The sequence below is a fragment of the Leptosomus discolor genome, chromosome 9 (assembly GCF_034619465.1).
Source record: "Leptosomus discolor isolate bLepDis1 chromosome 9, bLepDis1.hap2, whole genome shotgun sequence".
Lineage (NCBI taxonomy): Eukaryota > Metazoa > Chordata > Aves > Leptosomiformes > Leptosomidae > Leptosomus > Leptosomus discolor.
This window is the reverse complement of record NC_141399.1, coordinates 32343341-32367009: the sequence shown is the minus strand read 5'-3', so window position 1 is coordinate 32367009 and position 23669 is coordinate 32343341. Positions and strand designations below refer to the sequence as shown.

Genomic DNA, 23669 nt, shown 5'->3' with positions numbered 1-23669 from the left:
TCTTTGATATGAATTGGCCTGAACAGCTGCTTTGTGAAGAGATTATTTCATAAGGGAAACTGGTATATGCAGAATGGGTAGTGGAGAAACTGTAATATGTTTTCTTCCCCATGCCTTTTAATTCAGGGTCTGATGCAGACCAAGAATAGTTACTCATTAAAATCATGTCTTTGCACAGATAACTTGCAAAATGAAGTAAGAAATGCCACTCTTGGAGTATGGCTTCTGTGTATTATTACGTAAAGAATGCATGCATCTTGGTTGCTGCTTCTCAGTATATGTTTTTATAGGATTTATCCTTTGGGAGTTTATTGCATCTGCTGACATTGAGTTTTTCTTGGGATCTCAAGCACTGGTGCTTGCTTGTCATTTTAGCCACTTGTAAAATAACTGTTCCTTGCAGTGATAATTGCATTGAAATGACAGCTGTGCATCTTCTGTTTATCTGTAAGGCATAGATGTCTAAAGTAGGATTAGCTTGTTAGTTCTGTTTTTAATGGGTTGAATTAATGTGTCTGGCTACTATCTACAGGGTGATGTGGATATGAGCTGTGTAAACTTCCATTTCTAGTTCAGGACCTGGTAGAGTGTTTCCTCAAAGCCTGAACAAGGATACTGCTTTTCCAAGTCAAATGTGCAACGAGGGTATATGTGGTTTTAAAAAAAGCATTGAAAATGCTTTTATTGCTTTCCTAAAAACACCCCCTCCACAACTTGTCTTATCTGACTTTATTATAGTCTAACGAAAATATAGTGGTTTCTTTGCTTGAGATGGAAACAGAGTTGTGTTAATAGACAGTATGCAAAAACTCTTTAGTTCGTCATTAGCGAGGGGGAAAGTATAAGTTAGTACTTCCATTTGATTAATAATTATGCTGGTACCAGTTACTTGTTTCTGTCTAACAAGTGATTTATTTTCTAAATTGTGGAACAAGTATAGTGAATTGAATAGAAGCAACCACCTATGATATTGTGAGATTTCTGTTCATTGTACTGGCTGCCAACATTCTCACTGTCTCATGGAAGCTGTATATTTGTAACTTCAGATGAACTTGGCTTTAGCTTGAGCCTTAATGAGGTCTGAATTGTTTGGTGCCTCAAAGAGGAGTAGTTTGTGCATGTTTTTCTGATCTCGTGTTTTAACTGTTACAGCCCATCCATTTGATTCAGGTGTGCTCCAGAGTCCTTTACCACCAGATAGATAGAATATGTCCTTATTTCCCCATGAAGGGCAAAATGCTTTTGCTTTTCCATTTTGTTAGATATTGGTTCTCAAGCTTGTTTACAGGCCTCTCATGGCACATCTGAGTACTGTGTAAAGCTGGACATTTGTTGAGTCCTGGGTGAGAAATTTGTCTTGTTAACAACTTTGAAATCGCCTGTAGTAAAGTAGATTAAACTGTAATAGAAACCTCTAAAATACTTCATAGTTGCCTGGTTTTCTAAATATATAAAAATAAAGTTTGTGTAGAGAGAGAACTATGCTTGTTTATTTTTCACTGTGTCCTGCATTGCAAGATGTCTATCCTCTCTGTCACTGTTGTGTCTTAAAATCTGAAATGTGTCCTACACACAGGTTTGAATTGATTAATTTACTCTGTTCACGGGAAAGCAAACGAGTTTTTTTTAATATACTTGTGTTTTTTTTGGTGAGATATCCAGGAATTCCATTACACTTAATTTTTCACTAAAACTTTATCACTTCTAACTTCCTTAGAGAAGGAATTTTAAATATGTTGTCCAGGCTTTCATTTGAGTTCTCATGATTGAATAATTCTATGCTTTAATTCTAATATGGCGAAGGTGACTGGTCATCGAGTAATTTCTAAGATTTTTGATCTTACGCATTGATTTAATCTCTGAAAGTTCTGGTGTGGGACCTAACCCTCGTGAATTTCTTTGTATTTTGATTTTGCCTTTGTCTTTACTAGATGCTCTCACCTAAAGCATATCTTTCACTGAGACCTTGTACTTCAAAGTAAATAAGAAATGTATATATTAAAATTTGATCTATGTAAAGGCATAGTATTACTTAGTATTACTTAAAAATAGTATTCCGATCAAACTCTTTTTAAATAGGGAAATAAAAGAAATAACACCTGGTTGTAGCACTCCAATTAGCATGTCTAGAAGTAAGAGTGGATTTAGGTTGAAAAGTTAATTGCAGAAAATAACAGAAAGTAATCCTGAGAATTCTCTAGTGTGAACTGGAGTATTTAGGTACAAGGTTTTGAGAATGGATTTTTATTAGCCATCTTTAATGACTATCTTATTTTGAAGACTGGAAAAAAAAGAAGAGGAGATGTTTCCTTATTGCTATGCAGTTAAAGGTGCTTAGTCACAGAAACAATGAAAATAAGTATGCCTGTCCTGTAAGGCATGGTAAGGAGGCTTAGGAGATCATGCTTCCAGTTCCTCTAACTTTTAACATATATTAACTGTTTTTGAGGGGAGTCATAGGCCTTCTGAAAACCAGGGGCTAGACAGAAGAGTGGGACCTCACTAATGTCCTTGAGGCATCAAGAGAGGAGGCAGCCAGAGCACATCTTGGTTTAAATATGAAAGAAGACATAGCAAAGGTCCTAAATGCCTCATCTGAATAGGAATCTCCTTTGGAGCTTGCAGCAGACTGCAGTGGAAAGGCTAAGGACAGGAAATAATCTTTTTGGAAAAGCAAATACTCTTGAATTGTAGAGTGCTTTTCAGGGTCTAGCTTAACATGTAATGACATTTGATTGAAGTTGCCATTGTCTCATCTCTCTATAGATTTTGTGGCTTATAAAATTGCTTCTGTTCCCTTCTTATACTCTTAGGATTTGCAGAACAAACGGCTGTCGTCTGAAATGACAAAAACTGTATCCAGTATTGTGTAGATGGTGTACGTTAGTTACATACAATCTTTTCCAGTTTCCATCCAACACAACGAACGGCATAAAGTTGTTCCTGTTTTCTAGTTCGTTACCTTATGGTCTTTCAGAGCGATGATTTTTCTGAACCATGATGATTTTTAATACATAGTGCTAATATACTTATCTGATTTAAAGTCAGTTCTTCCCCCTCTTATAAATTATGGAATACCAGGTTGGAAAGGACCTCAAGGATCACCTAGTCCAGCCTTTCTTGGTAAAAGCATAGTCCAGACAAGATGGCCCAGCAACCTGTCCAGCTGAATCTTAAGTGTCCAATGTTGGGGAATCCAACGCTTCTCTGGGGAATTTATTCCAATGGCTGGTTGTTCTCATTTTGAAAAATTTTCCTCTTGTGTCCAATCAGAATCTCCCCAAGAGTTACTTGTACCCATTATCCTTCATCTTTTCCAAGTGACTCCTTGTAAAATGGGAGTCTCCGTGTTCTTTGTAGCCACCCTTTAAATACTGGAATGTGGTGATAAGGTCTCCCCTAAGCCCTGTTTTCTCAAGGCTGAACTAACCCACTTCTCTCAACCTTTCCTCATACGGCAGGCTTCCCAGTCCTTTGATCATCTTTGTGGCCCTTCTCTGGGCCCTCTCCAGCCTGACCACATCTTTTTTTTTGCATAGTGGGGACCAAAACTGAACGCAGTGCTCAAGGTGTGGTCTGACCAGCACTGAGTAGAGCAGGATAATGACTTCTTTATCCCTGTTGGTGATGCCCTTGTTGATGCAGCTTGGCATCCTGTTGACTTGCTTTCCTGCTGCAGCACACTGTTAACTCCTCTAGAGCTTGTTGTCCACTAGGACCCCCAGGTTGCTTTCCACAGAGCTTTTTCTCCAGCCAGATAGGTCTCAGTCTGTGCTGCACTCCTAGATGATATTTTTCGATGTGCAGGACCTTACATTTGTCCTTGTTGAACTTCGTAAGGTTCTCATTAGCCCACTCTTCCAACCTATCCAGGTCTTCCTGCAGGGTGACTCTCCCTTCTGAAGTGTCCACTTCCCACTCAGTTTGGTATATTCAGCAAACTTCATCACGGTATTCTTGATCCCATCACCCAGATCAGTTATGAAGACACTGAACAGTGTTGGGCCCAATATCGATCCCTGGGGGACCCCACTTGTGACAAGTTGCCAGATTGCAAAAGTGCTATTTACCACCACTCCCTGGGCGTGGCTTGTCATCCAGTTCCCCACCTACCAGAGACACCACTTATATAGACCTTAACACATCATTTTCACTAGGAGGAGGCTGTGGGGAACCATATGAAAAGCCTTGGAGAAATCCAGGTACATGATGTCCACCGCTCACCAACCTCTACCCATGTATTACTTTTTCCTTCTGTGGAAGATCATCTCCTTGTTTAGAAGGTTGATAGTGACAGATTGTAGTTCCTTTGTATTCGACCTACTCATCTTTGTCTTGGTCCTTTGGTGTATAACTGGCATGTGTTGTCCAGCTAAAGGTGCTATGCATGTCAGCAAGAAACATCTTCAAAGTTAACATAGTCCAGAGGACACTGTTGTCTTAATGCACTCACAATCTGTGTCAGATTTTTGTTTTGTTGAGGTGAGGACAAACAATGTGGAAGTATATTGTGAACACTTATGTAGTTCTGTTACGTGTATTAATACTGGAATGTATATAAGTCAAAATCATTAACTTAAATGTAGGCAAGTCATTTTGTCATCAGGCAGACTTAGCATCATTTTTTGAAAATGAACAGTAAGAATTTGAATAGAGTAAACCAGAAACTTCATAAAAAGTGTGACTTTTTGAAAGAGACAATTAGAAGATTACAGTAGTTGGAGAAGTTCCTGATATAATTAAAACCAAATACATAGAAATCCTCTTTTAGGTCAGGCACTTTTCCTATTGCCTTTACACTTGTGACATGTTTGTCAGATTCTCTTCAACAGACCGTTCCTAAGGAGCTTTAGGAACTGCGTGTTAATCGTAACCACTGTTCTGAGATAAGTCTACTTTTGTGCAGCTTGTCAGAGCTGTACAAAACATTAGTTGCACCCTTTGGTACAATGTTTTGTATATTGTTCATGGTTTTTGAATATTACAGCTCTAAAAACTGATTATCAGGTATTTTAACACTGAAATACCTTGTAGGTAGTTATTCTTCTGTAATGGCACTTCAGCAAGCAGATGAGCTCTTTGTCAAATCTTCCATATGGTTCTTTTGTAGCAAACAAGATCCTCTAGAGATCTCTGTGGCCAAACACGGAATTGTGGTGCAGCAAGAAATCAGCGAGTCATGCGGTTGCATGATTTTAAAACTACTGATTTAACAGTTGGTGGATACCAGCTCCTTTTCAAGGAGGCTTATGTTCTTCCTTTTTTTTGGAGAAGAGAGAATTAATTTGAGAGTCAGGATATGTCCATACTGGGTAATGCACAGCTTTTTTGAAACGGATGACAGGTACAGTGGGAATGATCAGACAAGCTTCGTAAGAACTGTGGGGGTTTCTGTGTCTCTCTGTTTATGGTTGTTTCTAATATTGTGTTGTGAAATAGATGTTAAATGAGAGCGTGTAGCAGTGAACCATGTTGTTAATACAGCTGAATGATGGAATTAACTTTTTATATCCAAGACGCAGTACATGCACTTTACTTTAAAAAGTGAAGAAGATTCCAGAAAAATACTTACCTTTGTGATGCAAAACCTAAACACATATGAGAAATCAAAGTCAAGTCAGGGGTCCTTGAAGTTTTACAGGGAAAATGGTAATTTTAAAATTCACACAGAAATATTAGCCTGTACGTGTTATCGTCTAAACTGTATTGTGGTTAATGTAACATTAAGCAGCATTCTGTCTTCTGTGATAGGGTGGACTGAAAAACAGCAAGCATGAATGCACGCTGTCCTCGCAAGAATATATTCATGAATTGCGGTCTGGAATTTCAGAGGAAAAGCTTCTTAATTGTCTAGAATCTTTGAGAGTGTCTCTAACTAGTAACCCAGTCAGGTAAGTAGTAGTTTCTGCCGTAGCTTTCATCATGCTGTTTTTGCTAAGCAATAAAGAGTTGTGGAGTGAGTTTTTTTAAATTTTTTTTTTTTTAAAAAAAACCCAGAGTAATTATGTTAAAGTTTATTAGCATGGGAAAGTAGTTCTCAGCACACTAGAAAAGAATAAGTGAAATGTTTGCAATTGTCTGCATTATCTTCTCACCTTTCACAGGGGTTCTCAACAATTTCTAGTTGTTGGAACAAAGCATTTGTCTTAATGGTTGATCACATCTTCCTGGGAAGTGAGATTTAAAGCAGCATCTATGAAGAGATGTACAAGCAGTATTGGAGACATAACTTTGCAAGTTTTAAATTTGATTAAGAAGTAATTAAAAGCATTTTTCTTTCCTTTTCCAGCTGGGTTAACAATTTTGGACATGAAGGTCTTGGACTTTTGTTGGATGTATTGGAAAAGCTTCTGGACAAGAAACAGTAAGGACTTGGATCATTTGAAGGGACGGGTGGGAGAGCTTGTCAAGGTTGTTTGTACTTACATTATTTTCCTTCTCCCTTGCAAGACAAGAAAGTATTGATAAGAAGAATCAACATAAACTTATCCAGTGCCTCAAAGCATTTATGAATAATAAAGTAAGAAATATTTTAATTTCAAATACTTGTAGTATGATTAGTTTTTGTTGACTTTGAGATCTAAGTAGCATGTTGAATCTCAGAAAAGGAAGGAAAGCTTGTATATTCGGTGTCAATTGGCTCTTTGGAAATGTACGTCTTAAACTTAGCGTAACTTTTTGTTTGGAGTCTTGTTCGTAAACCTTTCTGAATATGCATTTTGTCCTAGTTTTCTTAAATATTGTTGATTTTTGGAAGTATTTTATCTGGCAAACAGTGGATGATAGTATGGGTTTAAGGTAAGTGAACTCAGGAGTTAACTGCTTGTGAACTTGAAAATATTTCTTTCTAAATTCAGGTTTCAATACATGATTATTTGTGTTAATATAATGTACTGCTCACCCTATTTTAAATTGTGTATGATTGAATATCTTTTTAGCTACAGTTTTTAAGTTGGTAGGTAGTGATTAAAGGATAAAACTTAGGTCTAGTTTGTTGTACCTAACTTGTTTCTAATATGGGTTACTCATGTTCACAAAGTGTGAGTACTGTTTATAGAAGTTGATGTGTTAAACTTGTAATTTTGTTTCATTGATAGCAAAATCCAAAGTGTTGTTACAATGATTTATTCCTCCCCCCCTGCTATTCCTACACTTATAGGGTAACTTCATACAATTAGATATCTGATTTACCAACTGTCCTGTAGTTAAGGAAAAGAAAAAAAAAAAAAGTTACTCTTAAATGCCAATGCGTAAGTTTTTTTTATTTATCTGTACAGAAGATGAAATAGAATATACATAAATAAAAGATAGTTGTTTCAGAAAAGATTTTAAACCTCTATCAGTCATTGTGTGGAAAATATTATTTCGGCTTGTCAGGAGCTGTTAGAGCTACAGTGGGGGAAAAAAAATGACAAAATTTTCATACTGTTGAGGTGTTTCAGATACAGATGGAAAATAGAAACTGATTTGTCTTTTGGTGGATACCTGATTTTGCAAAGTACGGTATTTTTCTTAGGAGTTGACTCTCTCTCTTAAGAGGAAGTCTTAAATGTAAGACCAGGAAGACCGACTTGTGTCCCCAAGTGGTAATAACCAGAAGGTTTTAGAGTGTTGCCAAACTTCATATGGGAGGGGAGCGGGTGTGAGGATTCCTAAGGATCTGAAGCCCAAAGATGATGATGAGTATTCGAGGCAAATACAGTCTTTTCACTGTAAGCTTTTTGTTTCTTTAAGTACGGATTGCAAAGGATTCTAGGAGATGAAAGAAGTCTCTTGCTGTTATCAAGAGCAATTGATCCAAAGCAACCACACATGATGACTGAAACAGTGAAAATACTTTCAGCTATCTGCATTGTTGGAGAGGAAAATATGTAAGTAAGATGTTGAAACAACTTTTTTTTTGGAATGCTCATGAATTGCTGGTTTGGACACAGGTGAGAACTTGTCAGTGAAACAAATGTAACCTTTTAAGTCTTTTCTTTCCTATTATAGTTTAGATGAAAAGAGACTTTGACCTATTCTGATCCATTAATCCTATATGAGATCAAACAAAAGCAAATGAGCAGGGGTCTTCAAACTGTGGCTTAAGTGATAGGTCTGAAAAGACTACAATTGCTTACTTAAAGAAGACTCAATGAGCCATAACTGCTCATAAATGACTGCTGAAAAAAATACGTGTGTATTCATGTATCCCTGATGAGCATGATCAGGAGTTGTGAGCTTTTAAATTGCCACAAGGAAAGCTGTCAGATTTAAAGACACTTTAGAACAGTGTATGTTAGCATGGGGCACTACTGAGCCTATTATTGTGGGGAAAATTGAGATTGGGATATCTCCCCTGAGGAGGGGACATGAAATTATAATATTTGAAAATTACTGATTTGACACCACATGTTAAGATCTTTCATTAGTTTAGTAGGTAATAGTATATAATAAATATATGTATGGATTTTATTAAACTATAACCTCTCTAACTAAAGATAACAAATTTGACAGGGGCAAAAAGTTTACATTTATAGTTGAAGTTTTGGGTGGTTCAAGTGGTGGAGCTATGTAGCAAGTGTCTATGAGCCTTTTAAAACAAGCGTAATCAGTTTGCATAAGTTTGCTTTGAATTATTGAGTGTCTTAAGTTTACTGAAGGTTAAAAATGGCAAGCTCCGTGTCTCCTATGCAATAAATAGATAAAAATATTTTGATTTCTGAAAGACAATTTATTAGAATTTTGAAGTGTCAAACATGCCAGCTGGTACCTAGTGCACAGTCTTGCAAAAGTAGTGATTTCCGCCCCCCCCCTTCATTGGTTGTTTCTTCGCTGAATGTCACAATAGTTTAGAGATTTATTCAGCTTGTTTTAATTCAACGTTAATCTTGTAGATATTTTAACACTTGTTGCTTGGTTTGTGTTCAACTTTATATAGATTAGTGTAGATAAGTCTTTAATGCACTAATTTCTGAAGGTATTTGAGTTGTGTGAATGAATAAAGTTGGCTGTGGTATGCTTTTTGACAGTTTATCTTTCTCTTAGTCTGGACAAGCTTTTAGGTGCTATAACAACTGCTGCTGAAAGGCACAATAGGGAACGTTTTTCTCAGATTGTTGAAGGACTGGAAAACCATGAATTCTTACAGCTGCAGGTGGGTCTACTTTTTCTTATGCTTACTAATACTTCAGAAATAAAAGTAAAATACTAGAAGATTGTGCATTATTTTATGATCTTTTAATTATTTACCAATAAAATCTTTTAGGGCTATTACTCCAGTGTTCAGTAAAAGAGGAAAAATAAATAGAAATGGCCTGCTGATACTAGATTTTCTGATTGTTAACAAAGAAACTCACTTTCTTGTCCCAAAAATCGAGTTAAAAAGTCTTGATCTTAGTGATATTCCTTTTCTTGGATGCCAGGTGTAATGCTTAGGTAATAAATCTGTGAAAGCATTGTATTACCTTAGTTACTGCTTAATCTTCTTGACCAGGAATTTTGTGTGGTTTAATGGACCAATACAAATCCAGCTTTCAGTCTGTCCTCTGAAATGTTTTTGTTACTGTTATTGGAGCTCTGAGGAAGTTGGAGTTTAAGGAGTTGGAGGCAGTGCTCTCTGTGTATCTCTTGGATTTAGGGAAGAAGTACTCCTAAGTTGCATTGCTTGTTTGAACACCCCCTTTCCACCCAGTCTTGCCCCACCCAGAGTAAACAAAACTTCCTATACTTCTGGCTTTGAGCTGATTCCATCAAAGTAATACATTTGTAAAAAGACAGAGCAAGGTTGTGTTGTGCTCTTGAAGTGAATATTTGAGTTTAATTTGGAATCACAACAGGAATGCCTTAACTGAGCACACACTTATCTTACTGTTTGGACTACCTGTAGCAGAAACTTACTTCCAGTATTGTTCACCTTTTTTGTAGTATTACTGAATGAAGAAATAGATTAGCATAGTTCTTCCTTAAAAGAAAACATATTTTGAAGGGGATTTTTTGTACTGAAATTTTCTAGGAACTGCAGTTGAAAGTTTTATTTGGCTATGAAAGGTTTTGGTAACTTGTTGTTATTCTCTCTGATAATGACAACTTAGGTTAAATCCTAGCCTATCTCTGGTAAACTGAACGGGTGACCCTTCTTTAAAAAATTAATGGCATAAGGACAGTGATAATTCATTAATCATTTAGTAATATGAGAACTAAATTGAGTGGGAGTAAAACTGCTAGTTTTAGATATTTAAGGCTCAATGTCACCCAACATAACCATCTTTTTAACAGCCATCCTCTACCATTAAACAGAAATAAGCCGCAGTCAACGCTGATCAGTGTCAGGTATATTTTTTTAAAGCTTTCACCTTCGGTTTACTGGCTTTACAGTCAGCTGAAGATAGACACCTGAATAGCCCAGGAGTTTTGGTTGCTATTAGAATGCAAGCCTTTATATTTGCTTTTTTTTGGTAACTGCAAGTGTTAGCGTAGACTTACAAGTGGCTGAATATCCTGCTAAAGGATTACTTTGACTTATTTCCTTCTCATAATACAGTATTTATACAAATTTTGTGATGCTAAAATTTGTACTTCAGCTATCATGGCTGAAAGACAGAGAAAAATAGAATGCAAGCAGGGCAGGTATACCTGCATGGAAGGGATACCTTTTTTCCATTATTAGATCATGTATATGTCAGCTTAAGTTGTTTTAAGATTATGTTTACCGCCAGTATTTCTTGTTTCAGAGCTGAGCAGTTAATGATGTTCAATAAGTTTCTATAAATGACATTCTAATCTTAATATGGCTGTTACAACAGAATTAGTGTTGGAAGTTGTCTCCTACTTTATGACCTTGTTGATTTAAAACAAACAAAACTAACCACACAAGATTCCCATTCCACTCCCAGCCACCCCCTCCCCTCCCCATGTCAGTAAAGGTACAATTGCAAGACTCATTAACTTGTTTCTGACAAAATAGTTCTTTACTTGTAATGTATTAGCACAAGCCATTAAGTTAGAGTCTCTTCTGGCAAAGGCAATCATAGCAGATGGCACCTCTTCTCTCTGTTAATTTCAGATTGGACATGTACTTTGGCTTGTTAAGTCATGTCATACTAGTAAAATAACAAAATCATTCCAGTGAGCATGATGATACTACACTGTCTGAAGGTGCAGCTATATAAAGGGAGTGCTTTTGAAAGAGTGCTTTATAGATATTTAAGACTCCATAAGGTGTTCTGTTAAAACTAGATAATGAATGTAATGAAAACAGGAAGGGTGCTTTTATCTGACTTTTTTCTCTGCAGCTATTGATTTTTATTCATTTTTTTCGACTCTAATGCTATTTCTATTCGCAGTTAACATCTTTTACCCAACTTGTTTTTCCCTGGAGTCCCATTTTAGTCTTTTAATGTGGATCAGCACTTTTGGCATTATGCTATTGTCTACCTGTTTTAAAGTAAATCAATTAAAGTGTACAGCTGTTCAGTTAAAGCATTAGCCACTATCCCGAGACTTCAGGCATTTTGCAAAAGTGCTGTGCAGGAGTAAAGACACCTGGTGTTGTGAATTATTTTGTGTATGCCTGTTCGTGGTGTGGGTTTTTTTTTTTTTTAATTGTGTGGTGGGTTTTTTTTTAGTTTTTGATTACTGTAAGAACAGGCTGTTTTGAAATTGGCGACTACTGAGGAGAAAGAAAATGAGTTGGAGTGTGGAACTGTAGTGTGGGAATAACTTTCTGAAATGAAGTATGATCCTTTATGTGACGTGACAGAAACACTCAAGATATGAAAACAGAGGAATATTTGATGTTGCTTAAATTAACCAAAGACAAGTGTTGCATGTTTGCCGCATAATTGATAGTATCTATCTCTTGACCTTTGGTTTTATAATTAAAATGAAATAGCCAAATACAGTCTTTATTTTCACTCTATACGTACTAAAGTTTTTGCCTGTATTTCAAATAACAGGTAGCCTGTATGCAGCTCATCAATGCCCTTGTTACATCTCCAGAAGATCTTGATTTCAGGATACACTTGAGAAATGAGTTTTTACGTTGTGGCCTGAAGAAAATACTGCCTGTAAGTCATTTGTATATAGGAATTGATCACGAGTCAACTGTTTGTGCTTGTTGAAGATAACCAAATTGTTTTACTGAGCGTAGCAGATGTGAAAGATTTTGGGGTGGGGAAGGTCAGACCTGGTAAGGACTATCAATCCAAATCTGCTTTCAGTCTGCATAGTTGCAAGTTTAGGTTTTCATTAGCTATGTAAACTAAAATGGTAGTTGAAACAAGTCAGTATATTATGAATTAAATTAGGGTAGTCAAATTTAGTGTAATGAGCTCAAAGCACATGCAGTGAATGTGAGTCTGGCGGTGGAACCAATTTTGTATTAACTTTCTTTGTATATGCCGTTCCTGTTGTTTTCTGTGAAATCTTATTTTTCTTTAATCTGCATTCTGAAAATGCATTTGGAGTTTTTAAGAAAAAAAAATTAACTCCTTCATTCTCTTCAAGACTGCATGTCTTCATGCAGCTGCCCAGAAGTATGCCTTTATGGGTAGTTGTGTGTGAATATTTGTGACTTAAGGGTAGATTTATAGCTCTTAACCAAGAAACCATTCCAATGCTTACATCAAGAATTTGTGTAATTAAGCTACTCGGCAGTTTCTCACAAAAGATGAGGGAAAGGGTACCTGCTTACATTTGTCTGAAACAGAATTTGTACTCTTACAGTTTCTCAGATGTGAAGTTTTGAATCATCAACATTTGTTAGGAATAAAAGCCTTCAGTTTTCAGCTTTTACTGATGTGTGTAGGTTAATTTTTCTTAGGGTATATATTTAGGTTTTATGTCATGTAGATACATTAGTGTGTGTCTTTTCTTGAGGCTTCCAGTTGTTCTACAGTACTGTTAGGTTTTTTAATCTACTGGAAGTTAGTTTACACGATCGATAAATGATTAAACCTTAAGAACTGAGGGTTAGTTAGTTGCCAATAAAATGAATTGTAATAAATAATGATAAACTTTTTGGAGCGTACTGATGTACAGCTGTATGAGTTTAAAAGCAATTAATATTTAGTGATAACTATCTTTTCAAAAATGCTATTGTGTTAAAATTCTGTCTCTAGTAAGGTTAATTAATATTTCATGTAAACTGTAATATCAACTAAAATAGTCAATGCTATCTTGCTCTGTTTATTTGTAAGGTATTAATTACAACATACACATTGAGCTCAGATGACTAATTCTGCAGGGAGTGAATGTCCGAGGTAGAGAAGGTTTTTTTGCATTAGAAGGCAACTTTCTTAATGATAAAGCATCTTAGGAAGAGTTCATGCACATATCTCTGCTTAGGGGTAAATTTTCAATAAATTGATAAATGCTAGTTTCTTGAACAAAAAAAAAATTGTGTTTCTTAGAAGAAAAACCAAATTTTTCCCTGCTCCAAGTAGTAATTCTTGTTTTGTTTTTTTACTTCTCTAGTATTTCTCATTGTACTATGGTTGTTTTTATGCTACGATCTAGGTTAACTTAAAAGAAATTGTAAGCAGATCTTCTTTACACTTCTGTAGCCTTAAGTTCACTTTCATTAATGTTTTGAAATATCCTTATGCTATTTTTTTTTAAAGAACCATTGACATTGACATTAACAAGCATAAACTGGTAACTGTGACCCATTACGAGAATTCAACTCAGTTAAAGGCTTCATGTTTGTTGTGCAGCCCATACCTGCTCTATTTGCTGATATTTTGCCTTAATTTTTCTCAGCTATGCAATGGTAATAAACTGAGATACAGCTTACTCCTGTTCTAGAGGTTAATGACTTACATTTTGTCAATACAATGTTCGAAGTGAGGGAATTCTTGCTTTTGAAAATGGAAAATTAAGATATACTATTCCTTGAAAAATAGGGCTTGAAAGATAAGGATAATGAAGAGCTTGATATTCAGCTGAAAGTGTTTGATGAGAACAAAGAAGAAGACTTAATTGAACTGTCACATCGTCTCAATGATATCAGAGCTGAAATGGAATATCCTTTATAGAAATGGTATTATAACTTTATTGAACCTAAGTTAGAATGCTCTGCATGCAGTTTATTTATCATGGTTGTGTATCTTGTCAAGGACTTTCTCAAGCAGATTTCTTTCAGCTTGTCTTTTGGTAAAAACTTACTTAGAAAATTAGTACTTAAAATCGCTTATCATATGTAAGTCATTGAGAACTGAATTCATTTTTCATAAATAACATTCATGAAGCTAAAGTCAGGCTTGTAATACGTGAAGATATAAAATTGCACTCATAGAAGATTATAAATTGGAAGAAAAATGGCTTTTGATAAATAAGTTGGGCAATGTTTCTAGTAGGTTCTGAAGCACTTAACTAGAGAAGGCATAATACATCTTGTGAAGAAGCAGTACATTTAAAGTTACGTAATTTCAGAATGGTTACATGCAGTTTTTAAGAGTAGTGCCTGGTACTTGAGGAGCAGTGGAGGATAGATGCAAGCAATGAGAGGAATATAAAATCACTAACAAGTAATATTGTTGCATTACAGAACAGGTAATGATGGGTAATTTTCTTCTTCAAGAACAATATGAACAACATCCAGGCAACTGGGCATGGGGTGGGTGTTTTCTTACGTTGTGGGTTTGGTTTTGGGTTGGTTTGTTTGGGTGTGGGATATGGTGGTGGGTTTTTTGTTTGTGGGGTGGGTTTTTTTTTTCAAGTCCTTATATTTCCTTAACAATGTTTGCACTGATGTGAATGAAGTATTTCATCTACTGTATAATATGTTGAAAGATACTTCTTCTGAAAATTACTTCTTGTCAATTCTCCAACATTTCCTTCTCATCAGGAGTGATTACTATGTCAGGTAAATGTCAGCTGTCAGGTTTGATTTTTTTTTTTTTTTTTTGGAGGGGGTGGGGAGAAGAATAGAAATCAAGACTCTGGTAAACTGAGTAGCTCATAGTCATGTATGAGTAGTTGCTCTGTAACTGATGTGTTATTTTCTTTCTGCTCAATGTTAATTTTGAAAAGCTGTTAAATATAACAATGCTTATTTCAAAGGTTTGAACCTTATTCTAACACCCTTATCCCAAAATCTCCTAACTCATTGAGCACTTTTAATCAAGTTTGATAGCTTCATGACTTCAAAGAACTTGGAAGTTAGTTCTGTAACTAATAATTGAAAATACTTCCGCAGTGCCTTGTATCTTGTCTTTTCAGTGTAAGCTTCTTATGTGCATCTCATAGTGTCTTAGAGGGTCAAAGTACACCATACAAAAGCTTGTTTTAAGAAGTAATATTTTTGTTGTAAAGGGATGATAAAAACAGTTGATGTGCAAGATGATAAAATAAAGAAGTAAAATACAACCTGAGAAATCTTTGCTTTTTAGATTTTTAGTTTTTTTTTTTTTTAATTTGAAAGTTTGGAATATCATGAATTTAGATTTGAGGGTTTTCTACTTTGAGAGCTCAACGATATGTGAAGCTGATGTGTAATATGTTGCTCCAGTAAGAAATAACAATTTTGAGCACAGAATCCCCTAATCTTAGAGGTTCCTGGTGGTGTTGTGTAGAGATGTGTATCATGTAATTAAGTTAATAATTAACTCATTTTCTAAGTAATTGAATACTGTTACTGTTGCCAGTGATGGAATTCTTTCAGCGGATATTGAAAATAATAAAGGCATTGTCTGTTTTATTGATTATTGACTGGCAAAGGATAAATGTAAAGTGCAGAATATTTTTTGGAGTCTAGAACTTCTTCAGATATCCTTCTGAGAAACTGACAACAGTGCTTTATTAAGCAGAGTACAAAGAAGTCCTTTACTTTGATCCTTTTACCAGCAATTATGTAATTCATATATCAGGAGTTAGTTGCCCCTTTTTTCCCCACCTTCATGTTGCATAAATGATTGTTCATGTTCTTACTATCTTGTAAAATGTGTTCTTTGTTAGACCTCAGTATTACAAGATAATAGAAGAATGCGTATCACAGATAGTATTGCACTGCAGTGGTATGGACCCGGATTTTAAATGTAGAGGAAGAATGGATGTGGATTTTACTCATCTTGTTGGTTTGTATACTATAAGCAATTTTACTTTGTTTTACTGAAGTGCACATTTTTCTGTGTATTTTGTCTAGACTTAACTGTGTGAAATTTTTCAGTTTTCTGGGAGTAGGTGTACTTACGGAGAAAGCCAGAACAAACTCTGCAGCCGTTAATAGAATGACACTGATGAAGTTTGCTTCTTGACTTATAACTGAATATATGATAATCTTAATAATAAAAAATTCCTTCTTCATAAATTCTGTGAGTTTCAGGTCAGTTAAAAATAGCAAAATTTACGTTAGCGTTAATAGTTAGTGGATTTATAATTGTTATATGTTTCCTTCTAAGAATATTTTCAGTAATATTTTCCAAATATATGAGGTTAGTTTAAAGTAAACTACTCAGTATGTATGATTTAAGTGGCAGTTAGCATCATATAGAAGTGTTGTTTTATGCTTTTAAGATTGTATTCTTTAAATGCAAGGGCATCTCTGGAGTAAATATTTAATGGGGGAAAGTAATTGTGCTTGGAGAACACATTTGGGAAAACTTCTTTTTGGTGATGAGACAGAAGGAGCAAAGAAAGGGTGTTGTACAGGTTGACTTTGGGGTGTGTGTGGGGGTGGAAATGGCTTTCTGAAAGGTATACTGCATATCTAAGAAGAATTTCTGATTATCTGTTCACTTATGAGTCTAGGAATGGGATCATGTGATCTTACTTTACCTTGCCTTCTGTTGCCCTTGACCTCCTACTACTAGGGATAACTGGTTTGTCTCCCCATGCCAATTCTTACCTACGATATATGATTACTGGCTTTTTCCCCACTTATAAAATGGTTAGAGTTTTTCACTGCATGTAAAGTCAATAGAAGTGCTTTGTACCATTGTTGAGTGAGGAAATCTGTGCTTCACAGTCTGTCCGAATTCTCCTTGCTCACGAAATAATTTTACTGAAATAAAGAAGTACTTGATTTTTGGATTCCTAATCTGGAAAGGAGGCTTTCTAATTTGAAATCTCAGAAGTAACTATTACTTCATACTAGTGTAAAAATCCTTTTTTAATCTCTTGTTTAGTAGTAATTTATATGAAAAAGAAGGGCATGCAAACTCAGATCTGTCAGAGATCTTCCTTGGTCATGTGTCCTCACCACTTTTTCTATATTTACAGATTTTTGCTCATCAAAATAATTCACTAAATGTTTGGTCAGAGCAACCTAGTAATACATTGTATTTTTTGACAGTTGCTTTTGTGTCATGGGGTCATAGAGTAATTATGATTAGAAGGCACCTCAGAGCTGTGATACGTTTTACTTGACTTCCATGTGCTGTTTTATTTATATTCTAGATGCATGTGTGGACAAAGCTAAAGTAGAAGAGAGTGAAAAGAAAGCAGCAGAGTTTTCCAGAAAGGTAAGTCCTAATCATCACTTTTTACAGTATGGAACAGAAGCCTGGCAGGCTTATTTCACAGTAGAAACTTAGTGGAAACTGGGAAATAGTGTATGTTACGGGCAGGATGTTCTTTTACATCTAGTAGCTCTCTGAGTTTTAGGGTTTTTTGTGCATGTACAAGGCTCAGATTCCAGGCTACTCTGATTTCAAAAGCAGTTGAATAGTGTTAGCTGTACATATCTTCAGTTGTATTCCTCTGTCATAGATAAGAGATGGGAAAAATTCCACTTGTTGCTATTTTGTCCTGAAATACTTAGTCATAGTTAAATACTTGAAGTGTAGGTATATGCTTAAAAAGAAATAAAAATTGGAGGGAAAATATTCATAAGTCTTTATCTAGCTTTTCTTTTAGAACCCGAAGAAACTTATTGAAAAGCGGTGTCATTCAGTGTTTGAAAAAGCAATGACTCTTTAGGCAAAGAGATGCTAACATTAAAATACTGCTTTATTTCTTTATAATGCCCATGGTAAATTATTATCTTACGAAGAAGAGCAATTTATTTCCTTATTATTCATGTTTAGGAATCTTATAGTGCATTTTGGAATGTGTTTTGCTAACAGATTTATTCTTCTGGTCCAGTTCTCTTTTATTAGGAACTTCATAACTAAGCCCTTTATGGGTGATGGGCAATTTTCGTTTATTAGTAGATACAGGAGAGGTTAGACATTTAAAATTATTTCTATAGGAAGAATTCCAGATCAGTGTATTTCTTGTAATACATTTTTTGGGGGGTCTTTCTGAAGTAATGTTTACCCTTGTGCTTTATCGCTGTTGGAGTTTGTGCTGAAAGTATCTTGCTACAACATGTTTTCTCAAGTTAATGAAATTTCTGTTTCCTAGATTATCTTAATAGGTAATTTGTTAATCTCAGCTCATCATATCCTGCCTAAGGATATGAAATGCTGAATGTACTGTGTTAGCTGCAACAGCACTAAAGTTCATATAACATGTTGTGTATTAGAAGCATTCAAAATTTGGTATTTGGTCTGGTCTAAGGATTCTTTTTAGGCCAAAAGGCAGGCATGTTCTTGAACATGATGATTATGAATTTCAAACAAGTTGAATAAAGTCATTAGCTTTTCTCTCTTCAATGTTAAGTGTGGATGCATTTTTAATAGGAGATATGGTGTCTGAGCTTTATAGAAAGCAAATTTTGTGATACTTTCCTGGCAGAGTTATTTATCATAATGTACTTTGTTAGTGGCAGTCAGCATATGTTCTTTCTAGTGACAAGTTGCTTTGTCCTGTGGAAGAATGCATTACAGAAGCTTTTAAAGATGCTAATAATCTCTCAAGCCTAGCAAACAGTAGCAGGATGAAAATTTACACCAAATTTCTCACAATCATGGTGTAATCTGGACTTCTATTTTATATGGGGACATCAGGACTGAAGGGATCACTGACTTATTTGGATATCTTCTTTCTTATGTTACTTTATGGATGATACTACTGAAGCTGCACACGCCTTCCTTCAGATTTAAGGTTGCTGCATGAGATGTGTACTTGAGTTTAGCTTAAGAAGTCTGCAATATTCTGTTGGGAGGGGAGGAAACCTTTTGAACTTAGAGCTGTACTAAGTAGCTAGATCTGAGTGGATCTGTGTCATGACTTATGGAAGAAATTATGTGGTAGGAGAACACCTACTGGAAAAATAGTTTATTTTTAAAAAGCTAAAAGTACATCTATTGCTGTAGTTGTGATACTGTTCGAAGAATTCCTGAAAGTATAGTATGTAGTGTAGACATAAATGGACAAACATTTCTGTGTTGCTTAATCCTTGCAGTTTGATGAAGAGTTCACAGCTCGACAGGAGGCACAAGCGGAGCTTCAGAAACGAGAAGAGAAAATCAAAGAACTTGAAACAGAAATCAAACAGCTACGAACCCAGGTAATAAAACTAAATCATAGTAAGTTACACAGTAGTTGAATTTTAATTATAATTTTTATTTTTTTTTTAGGAATTGAAAAGAGATTATGTAGGAGCATTGTGTCTGTGGAGTTTGTAATGTATGTTGTAGTTGTATTGATTTGTTTTTAAGCCAGCATAAACTATTAAGTACAGTTAACGGAGCTAACATTTTTTCGAATAGTAGTATATTCAACATCTGTTGAATATCAAATATTGACAGATAGTTGCTTTATTGAGGAAAAAACTACTTTAGGCTATGAAAAGTTTGAATCCAGCCTGAGTTGTTTTCCTCCAAGTACTTCTTTGTGCTTTAACATTACTGTATGTTTTGCAGAAAGTGTTTGTTTCGGATGGCTTTGTACTTGAATTGTGAAGGTGGAAATCATGATGGCTGTGTGTGCACAATATAAATATACTTCAGCATGTGCATGCAAACAGAATATACATACCTGTCAGCATGTGCATGCAACTGATAACAACAGTTTGTTTTGGTTTGGGTTTTTTTTTAACTCTGGATATTGGACTAGGAATTTCTAAAATGAGTATTACAGTAGCTTTATGCAGTCTCATATGTAAATGTAACAAAAAATGGAAGATCTTATGGAGGTAGAAGGTGATACTTCATTTCAGCAAAGTGGATTCCACTTGCATTCATTTCCTCATGAATTTTGCTCAAAAGCACCAAAACTTTATCTCCAAGTGATCTGTCTAGGATGACGGGTGAACCAGAGAGGACGAGATGTGCTGCCTGTTGAGTCCTCACAATATTTCTTGGGTTTCTTTTGTTCGATGACAATGAATTTGGTTTCAGACAGGTCTTATACCCTTTAGGAACCAACAGATACTGTGGTTTGATCTTTTTGCCGGAGCCTGTCTTACTTCCTACTCCTTCAATGCGAGGCACGATCTGCCTGTTGCTGTTTTTCCTCATTGTGGATATCTTAATGCATATAGTCTCACTTCATATTTGGATAGTAAGAGGAAGAATAGCAGGTGATGTGCTGTTACTGGTTGCCATCATCGTGCTTTCAGGATGCTGGTCTTCTGCTGGCAAGTTGGCTGTGCTATAGCCTTTCTGACCACTGGCCTTCTCAGTTTAGCATAAGCACGTTACATTGCATTTAACAGTTGGATTGCTGTTCATTGTGTCCTTTGCTGTTAACACAAGACATAGTTGTAACCTGCGGTGTCTTATGGTTTCCTATTCTGTTTTCACACACCAACACTTCTGTTCACACTTCGTTCTTAAAAACTTTAATATTTGTTACAAATATCTACACGATAATGTTACACTGAAATTTGACAGTCTGTTTTAATGAGTTCCCCAACTGTTGCATTACAACTTGTGTAGTAGTTCATGGCCCAGAGGAACACATGCCCTGTGCAAAGCCAAAAATTTATTTTTAGTCTAATTATTAATGCTGTTACATCGATTCTAACAAAGTTCAGATTATCCAGACATTACAGCTTATTCACAGTAATGGTACAGTTAAAATGATACACACTAACTTTCTAGTACATACACCTTTTCTTTCATGTTATGGTCCCCATAGAATAAACTGTGGCACTTATTTTTAGACTTAGATTTTTCTCTGATTATTTATTTTTTTATGAACTCTTGCTTCCTTTAAACTAGAAACAGTAAATAATTGCCTAGGGAAATACTATGCAAATAAAATTAAATGAACAGCCTATAATAATTTTGTAATTAAAAATTAGTTAATAGTTGAAATAGAATTTGAGCTCATATGGCGGTTTGTGCATAGCTCGTGATACAGTGTTTTAACGGATTGTCTTGATGGACAAAGATCTGTGAGGAATTTATACTAGGCTAGGGCTGTGTTACCACAACAGAAACCTCTCTGGTGGTTTAATTTGCTGCTGTTTCTCTTTATTGTTCCTTTTGCAGCTTATTAGAATGTGTATTGCAATTTTGTTTCTTCCTATCGCTGCAGAAACAACTGCAGACAGACTTAAGAGAAAGCATGTTTGTTTGGGGCTTTTCCCCCCCCACAAACAAGTGGTCAGGATAGTTATGAACTGTGGTCCTGTAACCTGTTGCACTGCAATAGCTGCTGCAGTATTTCTGTGGAAATTTTTCCACCAGCAGAGTCTTAAAATTTAGCGTGGTCATTACCATCTCTGATGCCCTATCTTGCCAGAGTATCCTAAGTGGGATAAATGTTTTGTGCATTGGTAAGAAATAAAATGCTGTTCTGTTCACTGAAATGTTACTGCTACTATTAAATTTTCTTTAAAATGGAAACAATTTGTTTTTATAAAAGTGTTAGGTTGTTCAGTTTACTTGGCAGTTTTATGGTACATGGTATAATCTATTGTTATTGCTTCTTATTTAAATAGGAGAATGGTTGAATTGCTCACTTTCCTGAGGCACAGTTGACTACAGGGCTTCATATTAAACCTCCTCCCCACCCTAATGAAGACAGTTCCTCTCTTGTATTTCAGGGTCCAGGCGTGACAGGTCAACTGACAGAAGTAGCACCATTACCTCCAACCCTACCAGGTGAAAATGCAACACCTCCTCCACCGCCGCCGCTACCTGGTGGAGCAGTGCCGCCGCCTCCACCGCCGCCGCCGCTACCTGGTGGAGCAGTGCCGCCGCCTCCACCGCCGCCGCCGCTACCTGGTGGAGCAGTGCCGCCGCCTCCACCGCCGCCGCCGCTACCTGGTGGAGCAGTGCCGCCGCCTCCACCGCCGCCGCTACCTGGTGGAGCAGTGCCGCCGCCTCCGCCGCCGCCGCCGCTACCTGGTGGAGCAGTGCCGCCTCCGCCGCCGCCGCCGCTACCTGGTGGAGCAGCGCCGCCACCGCCGCCGCCGCTACCTGGTGGAGCAGCACCTCCTCCTCCGCCGCCGCTACCTGGTGGAGCAGCACCTCCTCCTCCACCACCACCTTTTGGTGGGCCTCCAATGCCACCAGCGCTTGGAGGTCTTCCTTTTGCTCCCTTTCCGGTCATGCCAGCTTTACCACATGGGATGAAGGAGAAGAAAAAGTATAAGCTGGAAGTTACAATGAAGAGAATCAACTGGTCAAAGGTATTAGAATGTTTGTTTTTATTCCCATTGATTAAAAAGTGGCTTTTGAGGTAGAAGGAGGTAATGGGCTAGGTTTACACTAGATTGTTAATAGTGTTCTTGTTTGGGGAATTAATTCCAAAACATTTTTGATTCAGTGATTGTGATTCAATTGGTGTTGGTTTTCAGACACCTTATGCTATGGAGTAAGCTCCAGGTGTTTAATGTTGCCAGGAGCCCATAACGCTCCATATTCTGGGGGTGCCTGTAGCTAACAGCTGTCAAAATTTTGTCCGATTTTGTATAGAGCGAAGTTCTACATGTTTTCAGCTGTAATTGGTATTTGACTTGCTAAGTGAGCACTTCAAAGGTAGAATGTTGTGTTTAAAGCAGGTTTAAGTTATTGAACAATTAAAATGTTTACTTTATAAATCATGTTACTACTTTTTTTTTTCAGCAAAAAGTTGAGTTAAAGTATTGCTGGGTTTTAGGACAGGGCAAATGAATCTTAAAGTAGACAATTGGGTGGAAAACTGTTGGGAAGACTGGCATTTAGAACTTTGACAATCTAGGAGTTGACAGAAGGATCTTGAGTCAAGGGATAAGTACAGCTGTTTGCTTAATTGAAGTAGGTTTATATGAGAAATGAGAATGTTGAGAAAGGAGATGTATTAAGAGGTTTTACTTGAGTCTCTAGGTATAAAATACAGTAAACCTTGGTATGAATGGGTACGTGGAATTTTGGAAGACAATGCAAAGCAGAACTGATTTTAGTCCTGTGTTCTCTGGGTGAAGCAAGCTGTGGGAGCCATAAATTGTGTGTTACACGATTTTTTTTTTTCTTTCTTTGTTGAGGCTAAGTCGAAAGTAGATCAGGCTTTCAGAGACTAATTTTACCTTTTGATATGTTCTCGACAGAACAATGCAGGAATTGTTCTGGTTATGCCTTTATTAATTTCTTGCAAAAATGAAGTATGAGTGAAACCACTATGGTGGAAATTCATTGGGTTATCTAGTTTCATTTTGAAAGCCTTGCATGAAATTTAAAAACTTGACTAGCTTAAAAATAGAAGGATGGGAGGTCATTGGCAAAACATTTTTTCCTAATTACAGGAATAACTATACTTCCCAGGATAGTAAGTATACAGACATAAACTACTAAAATTTTCTGTTTAAGGGTAAATGTCTTGACATGAGGTTAAAAATTATTTTAAGATCAGTCCTCTGAATAAATAGTCATCTA

At 36.3% G+C, this 23669-nt stretch overlaps 1 protein-coding gene across 1 annotated transcript in view; it reads left to right on the top strand.

The window, feature by feature from the left end:
- Window positions 1–23669, top strand: part of DIAPH2 (diaphanous related formin 2) — a 248566-nt gene that overhangs the window by 28461 nt on the left and 196436 nt on the right. The window contains exons 6-17 of the mRNA XM_086470539.1: window positions 5752–5891; window positions 6290–6364; window positions 6451–6520; window positions 7735–7871; window positions 9028–9136; window positions 11937–12047; window positions 13884–14002; window positions 14729–14845; window positions 15937–16055; window positions 17377–17441; window positions 19268–19372; window positions 21860–22447. Coding sequence (XP_086326665.1) covers window positions 5752–5891; window positions 6290–6364; window positions 6451–6520; window positions 7735–7871; window positions 9028–9136; window positions 11937–12047; window positions 13884–14002; window positions 14729–14845; window positions 15937–16055; window positions 17377–17441; window positions 19268–19372; window positions 21860–22447 — 1755 coding nt within the window. The remainder of the gene's footprint in view (window positions 1–5751; window positions 5892–6289; window positions 6365–6450; window positions 6521–7734; window positions 7872–9027; window positions 9137–11936; window positions 12048–13883; window positions 14003–14728; window positions 14846–15936; window positions 16056–17376; window positions 17442–19267; window positions 19373–21859; window positions 22448–23669) is intronic.